Genomic DNA, 21,390 nt, shown 5'->3' on the forward strand with positions numbered 1-21,390 from the left:
TGGAAATGTAGTGTACTTCCCTATAGATGAAATTGGTGCTTTGGGGGATTATTCTTGGCTAGTTAAACAACTGATTCTGATGTACGCTATATCAAGTTCAAGGATTCGGGACATTAAAATAAATACAAACAAACAATATTTATCCATTCATTCAGGCTTGTTTTCCGCAACTTAATTTTTAAAAATAATTTTGTGGCCTTTCCAGGATACTGAGCTGACAGGGACTGCAAGGAGCTTTTTTCTTTAATGTAAAGTAATCTTATACAAACATGATACACAATTTCAAAAAATTTCTTTACATAGACTATAGAAATTACATTTTAAAAATGGTCAAAGCAAGTTCATAGTGCAACAGAAGCAAAGCAGCATGTTTTCATCCCACATATGTTTTCAGCATGCATAATTTTATGTGAATGCAATCCTGTTTTTTATTTTTTATTCTCATTTGAGAGATCTGCTGTTGTTTACCAAAGTAAAGATATAAGGCTGAGATCCCTCTTACAACACAACAGCTTTCTGTTTGGGGAAACCCCTGTTCACACACTTACAGACTGAAATTATACCACTTCTCCAAAACATCATTACTTGCATTTCTGCTATGTACTGGATCCCAAAACCACACAAGTCAAATGGTATACCCTACACACTGCACACACTTCTTGGGTATATTCTGAACACTGTGCCCTCATAGGGTATATCCTACACATTGTGCCTTTATAGGCTACTGATTGGCTAGACTGTCATCACACCTGACTCCCAGGTAAAGGGAGGGTAGAAAATCAGCAGTTATTGGCTCTCAAGGACCATGATTTCAGTAACAAGGCTATATATGCTGTACCCTTACAAGGTCTATGCTATACATTGTGCTATCATGAAGTGAATTTGATTAAAATAATAGTATGTCTATATGACCCAAGTTAGAAGGCTATATTTCGGCTAATATTGGTAATATTAGCGTGCATGTAAACCTAGTCATTGATGCAGTGAGTCAGGCACAGCTTGAGAACTGGCAGTGAAAGATGTGATTTCCATTTAAATACTAAAACTGAGTTTCCTCAAAAAAGGCATTTACTGAGGCTTAAATGTTTTGATTGTTGTAAACATGGTAGGAGTCTCAGTGTCTGACTGTGTGGCATCAGGAACATTCCTTTAATTCTGCTTTGGGTGCTGTCTGTGTCCACAGAGGGATTATGGGTATAATGAAATGGAGTGCTTAATGCTCAGAAGCACAGCATGGAGATTATGATGCAGGTATTTCATTTTTGATACTGGCAGATTTTATGATTAATTTAATATAGGTATATTTTTGTGGTTTAGTGATTTTTGATACAGGCTGTGCCTACAGGGAATTTTGGTTGTGGGGTGGAGTTGAGGTAAAGTGGTACCAGTCATTGGCCTCTCAGGTTCTCAGACCCCAGAGTTTTTGTCGCATCACTCTTCTCCTCTGAAACCCTATGGAAACATGACAGACAGTAGACAGTTAAAAAAAGATAAGGTCATCTTGAAAGCACTCATTTGTGCAGCTTACATTTTAAAAACGGAAACCACCACATATGTAAAAATATTCAGTCCATTCCCCATTTTCATACTTATTATTTATGAAGATATATTGTGGGTCTTTATGGTATGTATTGATTTCATAAGACACCCTGACATTTTAAAAACGGAAACCACCACATATGTAAAAATATTCAGTCCATTCCCCATTTTCATACTTATTATTTATGAAGATATATTGTGGGTCTTTAAGGTATGTATTGATTTCATAAGACACCCTGATAATTAATAGGGTAAATGTCCAAATATTTTTCATTATGGTTTTTACAAGACAAATTGTCACAACAGGGCAAGTGCTTCACGCTGAGAGCAGCCTCACCGTACTGACTCCGCCCCCTTCTGCCAGTCAAGCCCACCTCATACTGCCAGCCTTGCACAAGTGTGCAGACAACTGTGACCTAAACTGCAACATTTTCACCATTCACTGGTACCTTTGGCTGTAGTATAAGTTCAGCAAGTTTGAGGTGGTGATGTAGATGGCACTGAGGATGAAGGAGACAATGACAGCAACCATGGCAACACCACAGAGTACGCACAGCAGTGTGGCGCCCCCCAGTGTAAGCAGGAACACTGCGGAGAGAAAACCGCTTACTGCACAGCCTATCACAGGCAACAGCCCCTGCAAACAAATTCACTGACGATAGCCCTATTCTGGCAGGATAGCTTTTACTTGAGGAGGTCCTGTAATGTAATCCCAGCAAAACATTCCGACTGTATAAAAAAAATCCACAGCAAAAAAAGCGGAGCATTCTGCAGCAAATTACTGAGATGCCTATTCACACAGGACTAGTATTACCAGAGGACCTTGGTTACCTACTTTCCCTCCCAAAAAAAAACAGTAGGCAATTCAGTCCGTAAAATGTACTTTTCAGCAAGGTAAAAATTAACAACATGGCAGATTCTGACGAGATTAAAATCACAGGAGTAATAGGTAAAAATTCCAATCGCAGGACATCCTTGGGCGGAATTCATCCCATTAGAATAGGGCTAAAGTGAACATATGCATTAAATTCTGGAAACTGTAATAGCACACACACTTACCCTCCAATAACACAAAGCCCACGGTGGCAGAGATGAACGTTACCATGGCAAAGACCAGGAAGAGACCAACAGGTACTGTCGCCAAGGCACCAAAAACCAGCAAGGACAGTGCAAGAAATGGGTGGCCATTTAGGTACTTCCCCAAAGATGTGTTCATGAATTCAGCCATCTACAGAACCACAAACATGGGGGACCATATGTCTGGATTTGGAACTATAATACAACTCCCATTAGACACGGTAAGAGGTGATGGTTCATTATAATAGTGAATAGGACTACATTAACATTACATTAATAGATGTGTTTCTGTTAAGGGCAGAGCCTGTGTGTTTACCTTGGGGTCAGAATTCAGGCTTTCCATCAAAGTGCAGAATCTGCTCTGGAACTGGAGAAACACCCTGCGCAGTGAGACCACATTGCTGCATTGCATTGTGGGATTGAGTCTTGATCATGGCCAACATAAGGAAAGAGGACACAGTCAGTGGTGAGGGTCGTGAAATTTTAAGTTACATTCCAGAGCACAGTCTGAAACGACAAAGAATCTGAAAGGAATGATGATATGAGTTAGACGTCAGATAACTGCCAACTGATTCATACACATAACAGTTAATATTACATACAACAGTTTCACATTACAATTAGAATACAAGTCCGAAGTGAGAAAAGCATGTAATTTGTGTGAGATTTCAGAAGAGTGAATTTTGTGATGAGGAAAGGAACTTCCATTCTAACCAAATGCAGCCTCCTGGGAAAGTGAGTAAAACCCTAAACAGGTACATCTACCCTCCCGGTATAACCTACAAAAATAACCTGAGGCGGTTATTTGTAGTGACAATATATCAGTGTGCCAACCAGGACAAATAATGTACTAGCTAAACGTGTGTAACGAATGAGTAATGACGTATTTTTATTTTAGTACTGGACTGAATTCATTTTGACCTGTAGCTCACTAACCTACTTGACAGCTGAAAACTGAAAACGGTGTTATATGGTAAAGCGTGTAACGCACACGACTAAAAATTAATCATACTATAAATGAATACTTTAGCAAGCGCGAACCTTTGTTTTAGGCCGTCTTTATTTGGTCCTGAAAACCTAACGTTGTAGCTAGCAAGCTAGCTACTCTCCTAGAGATAATACAGCTAGTTGGCTTAATCGCATTTCTAGAACAAAATATATCTGAAAGTCAATTTCATACGCGGGCGATTATTTATCCCCTGTTTACAGTACGACAGAGAAGAGGTGTTGATTTTAAAAAAACGGTCTGACTACCTGCCACAGGAGGAGCAAGATCAAAGTAAAATGATTCTTATGGACAGCTCAAGCTTTTCAGTCTGTCTATGACTGATGACGACGACGCAGCGCAGCCTGAATCTAGACGGCCAGGGTGCGCCTTCGCGAGAGGAGCCGATACATTACGAACGTGATGACAAATGTCCGTGTATGCCACGTATCAAATGTTTTAGGAAAACCAAAATTACAATGATGTACTTGCTTTTCTTACGAGACAGCCACTCCTTAAGATACACGTTCGACTGCAGCCGGAACCAAGATATGTAGCTGAATAGTTCTAGCTCTGCTGTCCCTACCCACAAGTGTTACATCGGCGCAACAGGATCTATCTAATATCGTGACATAATTTCATATTATCACACTTATTTAAAACCCACGATGCTGACACAGAAAACCACGTTTTAAATCTCTTCTAAAGCAGGCGGTAACTTAATGAAGTATAAACCATGTCTTCTTATGGGCGGCCATGTTGCAGTCAGTCACATTAGCCTACAATCCGCAGAATATTTAAATTCTAGCGACGTAGTGATATTTCAACTTTTTCGGAAAGGGTATTGGTATGCATGCGCGCTCCTGCCCAACAGCAAGGGGGCGCAGAGAGCTGTATATGTAGATCACTGATCTGAGATCAGTGGTCCACAGCCCCCTTATCTCTCATCCATTTTGCTCTGAATTGATCGACGGACCTCCGTATTTTTAAGTAGACTCGCTTGAAGAATAAAACGAAGTGCATAATTTCCATTAGTTAGTTAAATATGGGCTAATAATTTGTCTGACTCTGTGAGACGTAGGATGGGTTTACTTAACTGAACTCCAAAGTCTGCTTGTTTTAATAATATGCTACTTGCCGAGTACAATGTTGCACTAACGAGGATCATAATGTTAAACCTGAGTATGCATGCTTAGGCCTATACAAATAACACGCAAGTAGCTGTGGCTAGATTTAGTATCTGGAATAAAATCTCAATACAAGGGAGAGAGAATTTAAATGTCAAATCACACAGCGTTCAAAAACAGCCAAATGCTAGCTGTTCAATATTCGAGACTGAGCCGTTTATGAAAATGTGCAAAATTATAATTTTATACCCCTGATGAACAACACTATCTACCCCTTTTCCAACATTGTAAATTGTCACTCCCGGTTCAAGAATGTGACGTCATTACGCGATGTCTGGTCAACAACTCAGCTGTTGAAGGGAGGCCGGAGGAAAATAGAAAAACACATAACACCGGTCCCTTTAAGGGAGCATTCGCCACTTAACCAGATATTTAATTGAAAATATAAATTATTCGAAGGAATTTCAGTGGTGTTTTATTTTTTAAAATACTGGTGGAGGAAATCTAATAACAAAAAAGCAGGACGTAAGCGCAAGGAGGGGGTGAGAGGAAAATGGAGTTGGAGGATGGAGTTGTGTACCAGGACGACCCGGGGACGTCGGCTATGATGTCGGAGCGGGTATCCGGCCTGGCCGGCTCCATCTACCGCGAGTTCGAGAGGCTTATCGGCAAGTACGACGAGGATGTGGTGAAGGAATTGATGCCGCTGGTTGTAGCGGTGTTGGAGAATTTAGACTCCGTGTTCGCGGAGAACCAGGAGCATGAAGTAGAGCTGGAGTTGCTCAAGGAAGACAACGAACAGCTCATAACCCAGTACGAGCGGGAGAAAGCGCTGAGGAAACACGCTGAGGAGGTAAGCTGGCCGGGAGCGGAGGACGTAGCTCATACAGTCCGACATAATATCACCAGGCTAGCTAGTTAACGGTGGCTTCCAAGCTGCAAAAATAGTGATTCCCGTGACTGTCTAGATAGCTCACCAGACGTACACACATATGCACGCGGACTGGTCAGTGCCTCGGGAAATGCATGAATGTCGCGAGCTAAGGAAAATAAGTACACTGGTGAACAGAGATCTGACAATCCGTGCTGTTAGATCACCGAGCAGTTAATTGTGTTAGATACATCGTGCACCGTTCTTCTTCACTGTCAACCTGTCAACCCCACGTTATCAATTCGTGGCAATCTTTTGTGTTGCTCATAACTTTATACGTAACCATACAACAAGCTAGCTGGTTATTTGGTTACAATATAACCGTTTTGGCTTTCAAATAGACGAGTTTATCTGAGCCCTGTAGTGATAACCCATTTATTATGTAGCTAGTTAGCTACATTTTCAGTGACACGTTGTCATGTAAGTAGGGAACGGGCCATCGCTAAATCTCAGGAAATGCACAATGGATTGCCATGGATTGTATTTATATAGTGCATTTCATGTAATGCAAAGAAAGCTCTTTACACTGGAACTCAGGTCAACCACTGGTGTGTTGTGCAGTGTGCATTAGAAGAAGAAGCCAAGTCACTACACTAATGTTCTCATCCTTGAACAAATGAAAGAAAATACTAAAGAGAACAATATAGAAAAAGATTTAGGTGCAGTTGTGGACTTATATAGCTAGCTGCATTTTTTATGTTTTCCTGAAATGTAGAGCAAAAACAAGGTGTAAACTTTGGCATTTGAAATAGGAGTAATATTTAATATTATAGTGTAACTTTTGGAAGTACCATACTTAGGTTCTGCACAAACAGAACCAAAGCTCAGCCACATTCTTAATAGTCCATTTAATGGAAACAGAATGAGTGAAAAAAGAAAAGTGTATTCAAAAAAGCCCAACAAGTACCCTGGGAGAACATGCAAACTTTCATCTCCTTCTTAATAACTACAGTACTTATCTCAGCGGAGACGTAAGTACCCCCTCTTCACGTGACAGTATTCCCTCTCCCTATTGGCTCCTGGTCTATCACTGTTTTTTCTGTATCATCATATTGTTGATGTTCTTGGTGCCTTTGTCAGAAGCAGAATACAAACCACTGTTAAGCAAAACCAGCGCTACTTTCCCACTTAGGTGGTGAGAACCTGTTCTCCAGTTCACTTCGGTAATTTGCATATACTGTAGCTGTGCTGTATGTTTTGACATAGCCCATGCTATCAGGGATATGTCCTGTCATGGTGCATTTTTAGACATTTAATCACATAGTGAGCTGTATAAGTTTTGCAGGGTTAATTTTCTGATGGGATGCCTGAGCCGGGCTCATTATCAACCCTGACCTATTTCTGAGCCTGTATTTGTGCCCCTCAGACTGTACGCACACATTCATCCTGCCTACAACCTGACTGTGTCTGTGTGTATTTGTGTGTGTGTTTATCACTGTGGTATGGAGTATCATGTCATCCATAAATTATATGTTCAGTAATTTGTAATACTCTCTTATACCTCACATACTGTTGAACCAGAACCAGGCTTTATACCTTTAAGTGAGCCTGGTTCTAGCTCTACAGTAGGAACAGGGTACATGACACAACTGCTGAGCTGATTATTGGTTGAAATGATGAATAACAATAAAAAAATTAGACATATTCCCTGCACAACAGCATAACTTGGGGAAATGTTCCAGCTCACATTGTAGAAGCTAATTTACAAATAAAGTCAATTAAGCCAGGGTAATGAAGTGACACATAGACAGGTCCTGTAAGAAAGGGCTTTGACAGCCATGTCCTAATGTGCGAGAGATTTCACACCTTCTATGAAGAGGCAAGCTTTACTTACCAGCTGCATGTCAGGCTTGACTGTGACTAATGTGCTGTGAAATGAGATAATGTAAGTGCAAAGGTGTGTGTGATTCACCTGCTCAGTCAGGGTTTTATCATTATTTTAGGGGACTGTCGCAGGATGATGTTTAACTGTGGTCCTGTACGGTTTACCCAGGGTCCTCTGGGGTTTACCCATGGTGCTGTGCAGTTTAACCATGGTCATGTACTTGTTTTAAGGAGAGATGGTTGGTAACGGTCTTCTACTGGATTCATGTGGTAAAGCATCCTGATTGTGTGATAGATAAAGCTCAGTGTAATTTAGGGTGTGTTGTAGTGTAGTGTTGCCTATGGAAACAAGGACCTGTTTTCCTGACAATGAAGATCATTATTTTACTCTTAAGTTTACTGTCAGGGCCCGGTTCTGACAGAAATGCTCCAGCAGAACTGGGTTTTTTTGTAAAGCTTGTTCAGCGAGTGACAGCAGAACTCTCCCTTTCTCCTTCCGTCTGTCTCCCGCTCTGTGTGTCTATCTGCAGAAGTTTATCGAGTTTGAGGATTCCCAGGAACAGGAGAAGAAGGAGCTGCAGGGCCGAGTGGAGACACTGCAGTCACATGCCCGACAACTAGAGCTCCGGACCAAGAACTATGCTGACCAGAGTGAGTCTGTCTATCTCAATGCAAGCGCAGCTCATGCACACACAGATGCATGCACACACGCACACACGCATACAGAGACACACACACCTACACACTCACACACACATACACCGATACAACTATACATCTACACACACACGGATGCATCCACACCTACGGACCTTTACATCCCTACGAACACACATTCACACTCTCAAACACTCTGTATATATATGCGCATGAAAGGCAGAGATTTTAGACTGAGGGTGACATTAATTGGATTATACTTAGGGGGCTTTGTAACCCACTCCCTGTATGAGAGCTGAGTGGCTTTACTGCCAAACTATGCTTGTGTAAGAGGATTACTGCATAGGAATAAGAAAATCCCTGTGAAATAATTCATCCTGACAAATGAATACTGTACTGGATAATACAGACCTTTGAAATGATTGAAAAAATGAAAGTGTTTACCTGATTCTGTTCCCCTGAGTGTGTGTCCTGTTGTACCTCAGGACAACTGCCCCCTCCTGTTAGATTGCATATGCAAACTTCAAGAGATTTAAGATGCATGTAATGGTTAAGGTCAGAGGTCACATGCCCTTAATTAAACCGCACGAAACACACTTTTAGTTTTTAGAAGACACAACACAAACTTGTAGACTTACATGTATAGACTAACATAAAGTAATAAAGTTAAAAAGTAATTAATAAATAAAAAAACTTAGAGTTTAGACGCTTTGCATTTAAAGGCTCTTTTACATTTTTTTTAAACAAAAAAAATACAATTTTTGGCACCCAACTTGGGGCTGTACAGATCCAATTCCCACCCTAACTTGGGACGTTTAGGCTGTAACCACAGCCACATGCACGGATACCACTGCTGATTTGGGAGAACGTTGACATTTGCGGCTCTCCTCAGAAACACGTGATGTCACCAACTGCTTCTTTTCACACCACAGACTACAACTAAGCTAGCAATTGCGTGTCGCCCTATGGAGGTACCGGCCACACTAGCACTGACATGGTTTGGAATCCATCCGAGACCATGGGGCTCATCCATGCACTTCAGCGCGGTGCCTGAACCGAATGAGCTACCTTTTACATGATAATGAAGCCATGGCTGCATGGGTAAATTACAGATATGCTACTTTTCCAAAAGTATGGATACCTGAACATCACACCCATATGTATGCTGAACATCTAATTTCAAAATTTATTGGATTTGCTGCTGTAAGAGCCTCCACTCTTCTGGGAAGGCTTTCCAGCAGATTTTGGAACATGGCTGTGGGGATTCGCTTCCATTCAGCCACACAAGCATTAGTGAGGTTGGCACTGATGTTGGACATAAGGACAGCCTCGCAGTCGGTATTCAAATTCATCCCAAAGGCGTTTGTTGTGGTAGAGGTCAGAGCTCTGTGCAAGCCAGTCAAGTTCTTCCACACCTAACTCAGCAAACCATTTCTTTATGGACCTTGCTTTATGCATTGTCATGCTGAAACAGGAAAGGGCTTTCCCCAAACTGTTGCCACAAAGTTGGAAGTGCACAGTTCTCTAGAATGTTATTGTATGCTTTAGCATTAAGATTTTCCTTCAGTGGAACTAAGGGGCCTAGCCAAAACCATGAAAAATAGCCACTGGCCGTTATTTCCCCTCCACCAAACTTTACATTTGGGATTATTCGGGCCAGTCCAGTTGGCACTATGAATTTTTCCAAACCCTGATTCGTTCGTCAGACTGCCAGATAGTGAAGCATGATTCATCACTCCAAAGAACATGTTTCCACTGCTCCAGACTCCAATGGTGGTGTGCTTAACACCACTCCAGCCCATGCTTGGCATTGCATATGGTGATCTTAGGCTTGTGTACCATGAAAACCCATTTCATGAAGCTCTTGACAAACAGTTCTTGTACACTCTGAAGTGAGTGTTGCAACCTCACTGTGATCTTGTATGGCCTACCGCTTCGCGGCTGAGCTGTTGTTGCTCCTGTACATTTCCACTTAAATATAACAAGACTTACAGTTGACTGGGGCAGCTCTAGCAGGGCAGAAATTTGACAAACTGACTTGTTGGAAAGGTGGCATCCTATGACAGTGCCACGTTGAATATTACTGAGCTCTTTAGTACGACCCATTCTCCTGCCAATGTTTGCATGGCTGTATGTTTGATTTTATGCACCTGTTAGCAATGGGTGTGGCTGAAATAGCCAAAACCACTAATTAGAAGGGGTGTCCACTAGGGGTGTGCAGAGACGTCATTATCTGTATCTGTATCTGTTCAACCAACAAAATTATCTGTCTGTGTATCTGTATTCGGATAGAAGACCTGGTGGTTTATCCGTGGTTTATACCAGAAGTCAGGTTAAATCGGACAAACGTTGTATATAGTAACCTAATATTCATTGGCAATGCAGTTGTTGTGCCTTCAAAGCATCAAATCGATTTAATATTGGCATATAATTAATTATGAATTAAATATATTTCCACATCCTCATGCTGTACTTTTCATCTCTCTCTCTCTTTTTATTTTTAACTAAATTAAGTTTTATGATTTAATCAGCTGAAATAAAATGTTCTTCTGCGGGCGTTTGGGCATAGCAAAACTCTGGTTGGTAGTTCTATTTGGACCGTCGTTATGCAGAAACTCTGGTTGGTAGTTCTATTTGCACCGTTGTTAAGCAAAAACCTCTGGTTGTTAATTTTATGAAAACAATGATTCTATCAAGAAAAAATAGTTCCTTCTCGTTTTATAACATACAGTTATTTTATACCATGTATACCATACATTTTTTATCATTACATTATTTAATAAAACTGCATGAAACCATAGGTCAATCAAATTCATCTCCCTAGCACTGTCTTGCTTTTTAAATGGTGTGGTCACTCATGCAGTGTAGACATAACGTCTTTCTAAGACCCTCTGAAACGGGTTTTGAATGCCAGCTAGCTTTATGATAGGTTCGCCGTCACGAGGCAGCTGCTATGTGCCGGAGTTCCAGATACTCTCTCTCTGCCCGTGTAACGTTGGATAGAGGCTATGAGAGAACTCAACATGGAGCAGACTCCCCCCCCCCCCCCCCCCCCCGAATCCGAATAATAATAAGTCATAGTCTTATTAAAAAAACTGACAGCAAAAAGAGGGATTATAGGTTTAAATCACCTCCAAGCTTCCAAAAAATCAAATGGTAGATTTTGTGTGTTCTCAATATGCTGTTGGCATCAGCTGAGTGTCACGTCTCTCGTTCCTGTTAAACTAAGGACACCTTGTGGTCACTTACTGTCACTGCAATGTGTGGCTTTTAAAAAATTCTCAGGAATGTTTACAGCACAGAACAGACTAAACAGATTGCCAGCTACATATTCTTTTAAAATGCTGTTTCCCCCCCTTTTCTCCCCACTTGTATATATCAGCACTCATTGCTGGAACCTCTGCTTTTGAGAGACATCCACATGCTCTCCTCCGAAGCACACAATGCCAAGCCACACTTATTATCACGCTGCAGCTTGCGAGTCGAGCTTGCACAGATGTGAGTTGGAGGATGACACTTCACACTTCATGTGCAGCTTATTTGGTAGACTTGCAGGTGCCCTGCAGGGCTACAGGTTGCAGTCGACACTGGCAGGGTTGGGATTTTATCCTGGATGGTGCGACCCTTCCATGTGCTAGAACCAGAACGGTGCCTTAACAGCAAGCTCCATATTCCTAACACTGAAAGTTCTATGTCTCTTACAGTCTTACTGAAACATTTGAATTCAATGAGAAAATGAAATAAGCCCCCCCACCCCCCCACCATACACACACATTCCTTGTGTGCACTACAATGGGAACTCCTATTGCAAACTTGTCCGTTAAGATAATGGTAGGGTGGAACGTGGCAGCTGAGAATCTCTGAACGTATTTGTATTGTGAAAAGATCTGCTAATGCCAGCAGGTCTGGATTATAGGTTTTAGTTCAGTTATATTGGGTCAACACAAAGTGTGCATACATTTTTCAACCATCATGACCATATTCACGCCTGGGTGTTGTTTTTGAATGTCACCTGTTTTTGAATATGAATGTGAATGTAGAACTCTCTGATGCATTAGCACAGTTCAAGCTGAAAGAACATGAAACAATCATTCTGACCGCTAGAGAGCATTGTGTCTGTAAGGGACAGAATGACAGACCAATCAGAGCTTATCTTTCAGTCAGCAGGTTGGAGGAGCGCGAGGCGGAGCTGAAGAAAGAGTTTAACTCCCTCCATCAGAGGCACACAGAGGTGAGGTTGGAGAGGGGCAAATCTTGTCTGGGGGGGGGGGGGGGTCTGCAGTGTACAGGAGGTGTGTGTTGGGGCGATGGGGGGGGGGTGGGGGGGGGGTCTGCAGTGTACAGGAGGTGTGTGTTGGGATGTTATAGGAGGTGTGTGTGGAAGGGAGGGTTGATACATTATGAATGCTCACTGTTCATAGCTTGTGCTTTTGTTATAGTTGGACATTTTTTATTATTGGGTACAAAAAGGGAGAACTGAGTTTAAAACTGTTTATATATCATATGAATTCAGTATATGTGGTGAACAGGCGGCACAAACAATTCAAAAAATATTTGGCTTGCAGCCTTTTACTAGTCCCAGAACTGAAATACAACCATAAACAATGAAAGGGGAAACTAGAAACAGGGAATACTCCACCGGCCAGGGCAGGGCATGTCCACCACAAATGCAAGGGAACACAGCAGCAGCTATTCAGAAAAAAGGGGTTCCCCTCGGCCTGGGGCAAGGCCCTAATATACGGCCCAATAATGTGGTTTCCTGGAGTAGGTCTGTACCTATCTGAGGGTAAGGCCCAAGGGTAAGGAGGGTAAGGAGTTTCTCTAAAAAACTGTGTGGGGTGGTCTGTGGGCTGCAGCTAGTGGAGCTGTCCCTGTCACATTCCTGTGCCTCCACTGGACAATGATGTACCTGCTGTCTGCATGTGCCAGCTGTGCATGAATGACACTCTTCTAATGAGGGGAATGCGCAGTTCCACTGGAGAACTGCAGTGTGACTGCGCTGCTCAGCTGGAGAACTGCAGAGTGTCTGCACAGCTCAGCTGGTGGACTGCAGTGTGACTGCCCAGCTCAGCTGGGGGACTGCAGAATGACTGCGCAGCTCAGCTGGAGAACTGCAGAGTGACTGCCGAATGAGCAGACCGCCCTGTTGATATGATTAGACATTCCAAATCAATTCTGATATTGGTTCGCTGTTTCCATGGTAACAGTGTCTCTCATCTCGCAGTAGAGGAGACCCTCCCCCCCAACCTTTAAGAGAAACACTGTATTGTTAACCCCCATGCATTCATACAGGTTATTGTGGTTTCCTTTACATGCATATATGAAAGGAAACCACAACAACCTTCAAACATTATGGCCCTCCAGGGCTGGAGTGACACCCCAGTGCTTTTGCCACAGTCTGTGTGAGACACAGAAGAGCCATGTTCTTTCAAGTATCTGTCCAGTTACCAGTGGGTCGGGGGATTAATCACAGCAGTCAAGAGGTGAACAAAGATTAGGAGCAAAATTTTGCATCATTGCTCAGTAGTGGCCACCGGAATAAGTATTACAGGCACACTGGTATTCTAAAAGCACACTGGTACTTTTTTTAGGTTGAAGGATCTTTTAACAAATAGTTGAGCCACATTTAGCATCTTCTACCCCAACATGCATTTATCAGGATTCATTCAGTCAGTTCCTGGGTCACAGACAAAATGACTTTATCAGGTTGAAAAGATCCGAGAGAGAGAAAGATTGAGGGATGGATGAGGGGAGAGGGGAGAGGGTAGAAGGGAGGGGAGAAAGGTGCGAGAAATCCACCCATCCTCTTCATCTTTCTCTCCCCTCTGGTGTACAACCTTGGGGTGGAGGAATCTCATGGGGGTGAGGTGTGACAGCTGTCAGTCATCCCTTTATAGGTCACTGGTTTAAGAGCAAGAGTTTGGATGGTACTCAATATAGTGATGGCTGGGCCGGTCATGGCAATCACTGTAGTGCTTTGCTTTGATTGGCTGTAACTGGTCTGTTTCCTGCATTGGTTACAGATGATTCACACCTACATGGAGCTCCTGGAACGCAGTAAACTCCAGCAGCTTGGAGAAGGAACTGAGGGCGGAACACTGGGGAGAATTCGGTAAGAACCATTCTCCCAAGTCGCCATGGCACCGGAGGTGGCTGGGAAATCGTGTTCTTATTGGATAAAATCTACCCGTCCATCTGTCCCACACAAACTCTGACTGAAACCTATCAGACAGAGAGCTGTGTATGTGCTTACACTAGCTGTGAGATTCTTGGTAGAGGGTAGTTATTGACTGCGGGCATATTACATGTGGTACCTTATCAAATGGAAATCTAAATATATAGTTTCATGACCCTTGCTACAATCCAAACACCTGGTTGCTAAAAGGTTTGTCAGTCTTGACTTTCCGTTGCAAAAACCATGTTGATATCCCTTGGAATGTTGTTATTTATAATAAATTATTCTAACTTGTCTCTAATGATAGATTCCAGTATGTTACACGTGATACAAATTAAACTAATAGGCCTGTAGTTTCCTGGGTCAGTTCAGTCCTCTTCCTTATATATTGGTATTATATTACCTTGCTTCCAGTCGTCCGGTATTTCTACAGTTTCTGAAGATCTTAAAATACCTGCCAGTGGTTTAAGATGCTCTCACCTAACTCTTTGAGTACTCGTGGCTATATTCCTCACAGATGGGAACACTTTGGGTTTGGGGGTCGTTTGTAACTGAGATATCTGTAATTTTGAAAGTCAAAATAATCTACTTGAAATCTTTTTTTTCCCCTTTGGATTAGCTACTAGTATTAATTAAGGCCAACGGCCTGTTTTCTATCAGTCGTAAATGTGGGCTAAGTAACCAACATGATGCTTTTCTAAATGCTGTTTTATGCTAGAAACTCACTGTTGAGGTAACTTTCTAATCATGGGGTGGGGTGAGTGCAGCCTGTAGATAAACTGTGCTACTCCTTTTTGGTGGCTGTAAGGGAAATGGAGTCTTATGACATGGGGCAAGTTGAGCCAGTGGCTCTTACATTACAGAGAACAAGTCATCATAAGATGAGGACAGGTGACCCTGAAGCCCATACAGATACTGGCCGACCAATGTCATGGTCTGAGTGTTACTAAACGCTGGCAAAAGTTTGGAATTCTGAGTAGCGGTATGCTGAGTTACAGTAATTACAGTAATGTTGTCATTTGGAAGTTTAGGTTTTTAAGAGCCTTTATAGTACTTTATTAAGTCAGGTCACATATGGTGCTATAACTTGCATATGTACCTGAAGAATAGGGAGGTGCTTCAGAGCTGGAGTCATTTCATTTGGTTCTGTTGGAAACAATGAACATAAAAATGAATAGGTCTAGATCTTACATTCATCTCGGTGTATTTAATGTGCTGGCTAATTTGGGAGCGAGACGGGGACAGGAAAGAGGGTGAACGAAGAGTTTGAGAAAGGGAGGAAGGGAGCGAGAGGACGTGGGAGGGTGAGATTTGAGAGAGAAAACAAGTGGCCAGAATCCCTCTCTCTCTCTCTCTCTCTCTCTCCCCCCCCCCCACTCTCTCACTGGCTAGCTCTGAGGATGATGTCATCCCTCCCCCCGCCCGTCTGTTGGGCCGCTGACGGGGCTGTTGTTATCTGCGCAGCGGCTGGGCTGAGCTGAGCTGGGGCTGGTTTAGCGGTGCCGTGCGCGGTGGCGGTACGCGGTGCGCGGCGATATGAGTCCCCGCTGCATGCTGCTGTTTGTGTTCGGGTGCGTGGGCGGGGCGGCGGTGGTCAACGCCGCCGTGGTGGTCTCGCTCTCCGTCCTGCTGCTGGTGCACTACTCCGTCTCCACCGGCATCCCTGCCCTCACTCAGTCTCTGCCCCGGATCGGCAGGTACTCTGCGCCTCTCCCCGCCCCCTCCTCCTCCTCCATCCCCCTTTCCCGTCTCTCTCGCCCCCAATCTCTCTCCATCTTTCAATCCCCCCCCCCTTTCTCTCTGTCTGTTTATTTCTCTCTGCCCTCTCGTTTCCCTCTTCCTCCCTCTTCTCTCCTGTCCTTGCGCAGTGTTCCTGTTTTGCGTGTGTCTGTGCGCACAGGTGTGTGTTGTATTTCTCTCTCTCAGTGAGGGGGAGGGGGGAGGGGCTGTGTTGCTTCCTGGTCTCTGTAGAACAGTGGAGTGGCGTTTCTGCACCTGTAAACGCACAGTAACGATGGGGATATCAAAATGGCTGCTCACCAGAGGGAATGATTGGAGCAGGCGCTCTTCGGGTTTCAGTTAACTTTTGAGTGTTGTGTTGTTTGTTGTGCGTATTTATCAATGTTGTTATTTTTTGGTCCTCAGATAAAGGATGGCAGGTGCTGTGCAGCTTGCACAGAGAAGGTTTGGAGTTACTCTGTAGCGCTGTGATTGGATAATTCTGTGTTGCATGTGTTGTGATTGGATCATTCTGCAATGGATGTGCTGTGATTGGATTATTCAGTGCTGGATGTGCTGTGATTGATTTATTCTAAAAGGTGTACTTTGATTGCGTCATCTTATGCCGGATCGGCTGTGATTGGATCATTCTGTAATGATGTGCTGTGATTGGATCATTCTGTGCTGGATGTGCTGTGATTGAATTATTCTAAAGGGTTCACTTTGATTGGGTCATTCTGTGCTGGATAAGCTATAACAGGATCACTCCTACTGTTTTGTGTAGTTTTTTCTGCTTTTTGGTTTTCAGAGGAAAAATGCATTCAGTGCTATACTATTGTTCAGAGCAGTGGGCTCTACTGTATGAACTTTCATGTAAATATGGTTAGACTGTGCTGAGCAAGTTTATTAAAACTAGTTAAAAATTCAGAAGTCAAGTAATGAGAAGGAGTCATTAAAACAAAAAAAATGTTCAGACCCTGAAATAGTTGATCTAAGCAATTGTAGAACGTAATGCTGCTTGTAATGAAAAAGTGAATGCGGTAGAATTCTCTGCATATGTCCTGTTTTTGTGATGTTCCCGCTGGTCTCTCTCTGTTGGTACAGGAAGGAGAGGCCGCTGTCCCTGGGGATATTCCCACTATCCACAGGGGGCGCTGTTCACACCCCTGAACCTCAGAGGAAGGCGGAGACTCCTACCACAGACACATGGAAGTGTAACAACCTCAACCAATCACGGGGTGGCACCAGCCTCAAGGTGTGTGCGTCACTAGTGGGGTCATGTGATTCGTGAAAGGAGGGTCCTGGGATGGCTTGAATGTGTATCTGGGGGGCAGTGCTGTGGGATGGGGGGCATTTTTGGGTGATCAGCAGGGATTCCCAGGTCTCTTACAATGCAGGAGGAGGGCGGAGCTCTTATTATCACATTTCAATACATTATTTACATCACAATAAGCATTGGAGCTGGGTCTTCTTGTAGAAGGGGGGATCTCTGGTTTTGAAAATGTATCCAGTGGTATGCCTGTGGTAAAGCAGACCTATAGCAGAGCAGGTCTGTGGTGTATAATGTATAATCTAAATGCAGAATATTCATTTTTATGGAAGTATTGTGCTAAACATCCAAGCTGCACATTCATAAAAATACATGGAATCAAACAGGAATTATTAGCAGAACATTACAGGCATATTTTATATGGTCTAATACATTAAAATATACATCTGTGGTATATTTTAATATTTGTGTGTTACTCCTCCTCAAACAATTGTAGTGTTCAGTTCAGGAAGTGGAAAGTTGGCTGTGTCTGTCTGTCTGTCTCTCTGTGCTTTGTAAATTTTTCTGATGGATGGCCCCTTCGGTTGGAGGAGATTCAGGGCAGTCTTGCCCAAGATGCGTGTGCACATGTTGCTGTAGCAACCTGCGATTGCGATGATGTCAGCAGCTGCCGGGAAAGTAGCTCAGAGGCATCTTTCTCCCTCAGGATGGGGTGTCTTCGGTGTGCGACATTTCCCTATGGTATACGTGCTTTATACGGTCATGATGTTCTTCTGTGCAGACGTCGTCTGAAGTGGAACGAGATTGTGTTGCAAATGCAAAAGGCACGTGTTATTGTGTGTCACATATGCACACACGTATAGACGGGCAGGCGTGCCGTACTGTAGCGTGCGCTGTGGCATGTAAGACTGTGTGATTGTCTCCCTCAGCAGCCGGAGTCTGAGGGGCTAAAGGGAAAGAGCTCGCAGGACGCCTGGGCCAACTCGTTGGCTGACGAGAGCAAGGTAGCCCCAAAAAAAACTGCAAAAACACCGGCGGGCATCGATCACCACCGTGTGCCTGTGGTCGCTTCACTGTGTCGTGGCTTCCAAGGGGCTCATAGTTTTTCATTTTCCGCTCAAAGCCCACAGCTGTGCTGCATGTGACCAGAAACAACGCCCCCTGCAGGCTGGGTGCAGATCCACGGATCGCTATATGGCCGGGATGTATCCAGCCCGATCACCGGCCCATCCGGACGAGATGGGGATCGGTGGATCTGCAGCAGCATGAGCTCGTTGGATTTGCCTTTGCTGGGTACAGACAGTGTGGAAGGGAAATTACATTGTGGTGAATACAGAACATTCCGGTTACATGCAGCACCTGGGCACGCCTGTGTAGAACGCTTTCACACGTCTGTCTGTGATCATCTCGCCTGCTAGCCCTCACCACCACAGACATGAGTCTCATGTAGCCTCCTAGTGACCATAGCTGCATTTATTCTTTGTGCGCTGCCAAGTTTATGTGCTGTAGAATTTGAGTTATGCTCAATGGTGTTCTGGCGCATCTCTCAGTGTTTTGTCTGCTATAGAGTTCAGTTGTTTTGGTTGCATTCATGTTTGTGTCCATTTAGCCCTAGTTATTTTATGGTTTTTGGCAGTTTGCTGTTTGTTATTGTTGTTATGTTATGTCTTCCTAGTTCTGTGTTTCTTTGGTGATGTTGGTCTTCCTGTTTCTGTAGATTGTGTCCCTGTAACGTTCTGGTATTTTGTATTTTGTTTTGCTTTTGTGTCAGAGCTGTTTTTTTTTCAAAATATACCTGTATGTGTGAGAGAGTGTGTGAGGGTGTGTGTGTATAAACATGGGCAGTGTATGCATGTACTGTTTGTACTCAAGCCAGAGGAGCTGGGCTTTGATTGTATGGTGGCGTTGCGCTTCACTGGAGTTATTTTTCCATTGCGTTTGTTTTCAATTTCTGTTGACTGTATTTGGGTTGACACCTGACCTTTGACCTCGCATGACACTTATTGCATTGGTGCGTGTTGTGTGGGGGGGGGCTTTGTCCTTTCAGGATGAGCTGTCTAATGTCAGCCACGGGACCACGGCCATGTCCACCACGGACACGCCCCAGAAAGAGGCGGGGTCAAAGGGGATGAACATCAGCTGTAAGAACATTGAGGTCCAAGCAACGCCTGGCACCAGGACTGTGTCTGCAGGTGAGTCACAGACCCCGCCCAGTTTCGGTGCCTATAGGAGGCCATGGGCGGTGCTGAGTCACACAGCAGGTTCTCACGCTGACACTTAGCGCCTGGTTTCCTTCAGGTGCAGCGGAAAACGAGACGTCGGACGTGCAGGCCATCATAGAGTCCACGCCTGAGCTGGACATGGACCCGGGGGGCAGAGGACCCAGGTAGAGTTCCTTGGCCAGGTCGCAGTGCATATCAAACCTCACAGCTGTTTACATCTCTTTATTACAATCCCTTCTCTATCGTATCAGAGGCAAATCAGCTCAGTTCCTGTACAGCACAGTGTTCCTGTTCATTGTTTCTTTCTGTCAGTCTGGCTTTCTCTTCTCATTCTTGCCCTCTGGCTCTGTGGCTTTGGCCCAGGAGTGGGTTCCAGAAGCCGGCCCCTCTCCTGAAGAACCTTCTGGCCTTTTGGCGAATTTGGCATCTGTCCTGCACTCCACTCCAAATGTCCTCCATGCATCTTCTCATTTGTGTTCTAGAATCTTCCTTCCATTCCCATCTGTCTTCTCTTTCCTCCTCTAAGTTCTTCATCCTCGTAAGTCTCCTCATTCTTGATCTAAAACTTTGGTTTTCGTTCACTGATCTTGTTCTAGAGCCTGTTTTAGGTCTCCATCATCCCAGTCTGAATTAGTTCCATCTTTTCTCTTCTAGAAGCTTCATCCACACAACGCCAGTTCAGGACAATCAGCTGAGGAGATTGTTTTAGTTATAATTAAGATTCCTATGTACAACCAGATTTCCTGCCTGCTTTCAGCTCCTCAGAATTAGCCAGTCCTTATGCTTTAAGCCAGTAATCAAATACAATACACCCCCCCCCCCCCCGCCCTTCACTAGGACTCTCTAGGTTCTACCCTGTAACATCTTCCATAGCAAGATTCCAGTATTATCAATGTCAGTGCTAACACATTGTAAGTCCATGTGGGTATCTATAAGCAAATAGCTATAGCAAGCTAATATGTTGGCCACTTGCTAGCAATACTGTTTAATTTGAAAACTGATAAACCTATTAAAATGGCACTGATACAGCTGAATTTACAATTGAGAACGAATATAATTACCCATATTATTCTGCAAACATTTAACAATTCTCCAGACATTGCTTTTCCTGTCTGAAAACCATGAACAAAAACAGCATTACAATAAACCATTAACCAAAAACACGGAATGACAGAAAAGCGTGGACAAAAGTAGAGTAAGTAGGAGGAAATCAGCAGGGCTCAGTGGTGCAGGACATAGTGCCTCTCTTTAAAACATTTAAGCCTTTCAGCACCTGCAGTAAAAACCAGTTAAAGAAAAACTGCTGTCATAATCAGGCTCAGCACTGACAACATGTGGGTCAATATCATGGATATAGTTCTGTGGATATTTTTTGTTTGTTTGGTGTGAACTGTCTTCTCTAAAGGAGCAGTTCTGTCTCCTCTCTTTTATATAACTTTCGCTATGTTCTGAACTGGCACTTCCTGTTGTAACTGGCACTCCCTGTTCTTTTTTCACGGCTGTGGGGTCGGCCGTTATTGTTATTGTTGACAATGAGGGTGTGTGGACAGACCTTAGAGCGGCACATTGGGGTGTGTGCAGAACTGGGCGGGGGTGGGGTGGGGGGGAGGCCACAGCGGCTAACGCCTCCCGTTTTACCGCAGCTCTCCGTCCGGGGGCTTTGAGAACCTGGCCTTCGACCGCAACACGGACTCCCTGTTCGAGGAGCTCTCCTCCGCAGGGACCGACCTCATCGGGGACGTGGATGAGGGGGCAGACCTGCTGGGTAAGGCCGTCCAATCAGGTCTGTTCACACGGAACTGGTATTACGAGATGACCTCGGTTACCTACTCCCCCCCACCAAGAAACAATAGGCAATTCAGTC

General features: G+C 43.9%; 2 protein-coding genes across 11 annotated transcripts in view; one reads left to right on the top strand and one right to left on the bottom strand.

Moving 5' to 3' along the window:
- Window positions 1-225: 225 nt before the first annotated feature.
- LOC118216937 (lipid droplet assembly factor 1-like) lies at window positions 226-4,401 on the bottom strand. 6 transcript variants are annotated; one of them, XM_035398578.1, is made up of 5 exons: window positions 4,090-4,401; window positions 2,933-3,041; window positions 2,599-2,767; window positions 1,989-2,127; window positions 226-1,452 (listed from the first exon to the last, which is right to left on the bottom strand). In XM_035398578.1, the coding sequence occupies exons 2-5, from the start codon at window positions 3,026-3,028 to the stop codon at window positions 1,389-1,391; spliced, it is 468 nt and encodes a 155-aa protein (XP_035254469.1). In that variant the 5' UTR covers window positions 3,029-3,041; window positions 4,090-4,401; the 3' UTR covers window positions 226-1,388. The 6 variants fall into 6 exon arrangements, with proteins under 6 accessions (XP_035254469.1, XP_035254468.1, XP_035254467.1 ...); XM_035398577.1 differs by having other exon boundaries at window positions 4,080-4,401; XM_035398576.1 differs by having other exon boundaries at window positions 4,094-4,400.
- A 624-nt stretch (window positions 4,402-5,025) lies between these two features.
- The window catches only part of LOC118216931 (C-Jun-amino-terminal kinase-interacting protein 4-like), a 28,930-nt gene continuing 12,565 nt past the window's right edge, over window positions 5,026-21,390 (top strand). The window contains exons 1-9 of one of the 5 annotated variants that reach the window (XM_035398562.1): window positions 5,026-5,581; window positions 8,014-8,134; window positions 12,301-12,371; window positions 14,164-14,252; window positions 17,139-17,289; window positions 18,234-18,308; window positions 19,352-19,496; window positions 19,603-19,690; window positions 21,170-21,291. In XM_035398562.1, coding sequence (XP_035254453.1) covers window positions 5,282-5,581; window positions 8,014-8,134; window positions 12,301-12,371; window positions 14,164-14,252; window positions 17,139-17,289; window positions 18,234-18,308; window positions 19,352-19,496; window positions 19,603-19,690; window positions 21,170-21,291 — 1,162 coding nt within the window. In that variant the 5' untranslated portion in view covers window positions 5,026-5,281. Of the gene's footprint in view, window positions 5,582-8,013; window positions 8,135-12,300; window positions 12,372-14,163; window positions 14,253-15,734; window positions 16,013-16,227; window positions 16,500-17,138; window positions 17,290-18,233; window positions 18,309-19,351; window positions 19,497-19,602; window positions 19,691-21,169; window positions 21,292-21,390 lie in introns of those variants that run through there. The other 4 variants (XM_035398563.1, XM_035398564.1, XM_035398565.1 and 1 more) reach the window with 4 other exon arrangements.

The sequence above is a fragment of the Anguilla anguilla genome, chromosome 17 (assembly GCF_013347855.1).
Source record: "Anguilla anguilla isolate fAngAng1 chromosome 17, fAngAng1.pri, whole genome shotgun sequence".
Taxonomy (NCBI): Eukaryota; Metazoa; Chordata; class Actinopteri; order Anguilliformes; family Anguillidae; genus Anguilla; species Anguilla anguilla.

What these genes read in the sequence shown, in the direction of transcription:
- LOC118216937 (XM_035398578.1), bottom strand. Translation starts at nt 3,028, where the DNA reads ATGCAATGCAGCAATGTGGTCTCACTGCGCAGGGTGTTTCTCCAGTTC. An exon ending in GGGCTTTGTGTTATTGGAGG is followed by an intron (nt 2,128 to 2,598) that starts GTAAGTGTGTGT and finishes TTCTCTCCGCAG; the next exon opens with TGTTCCTGCTTACACTGGGG. An exon ending in AACTTATACTACAGCCAAAG is followed by an intron (nt 1,453 to 1,988) that starts GTACCAGTGAAT and finishes ATGTTTCCATAG; the next exon opens with GGTTTCAGAGGAGAAGAGTG.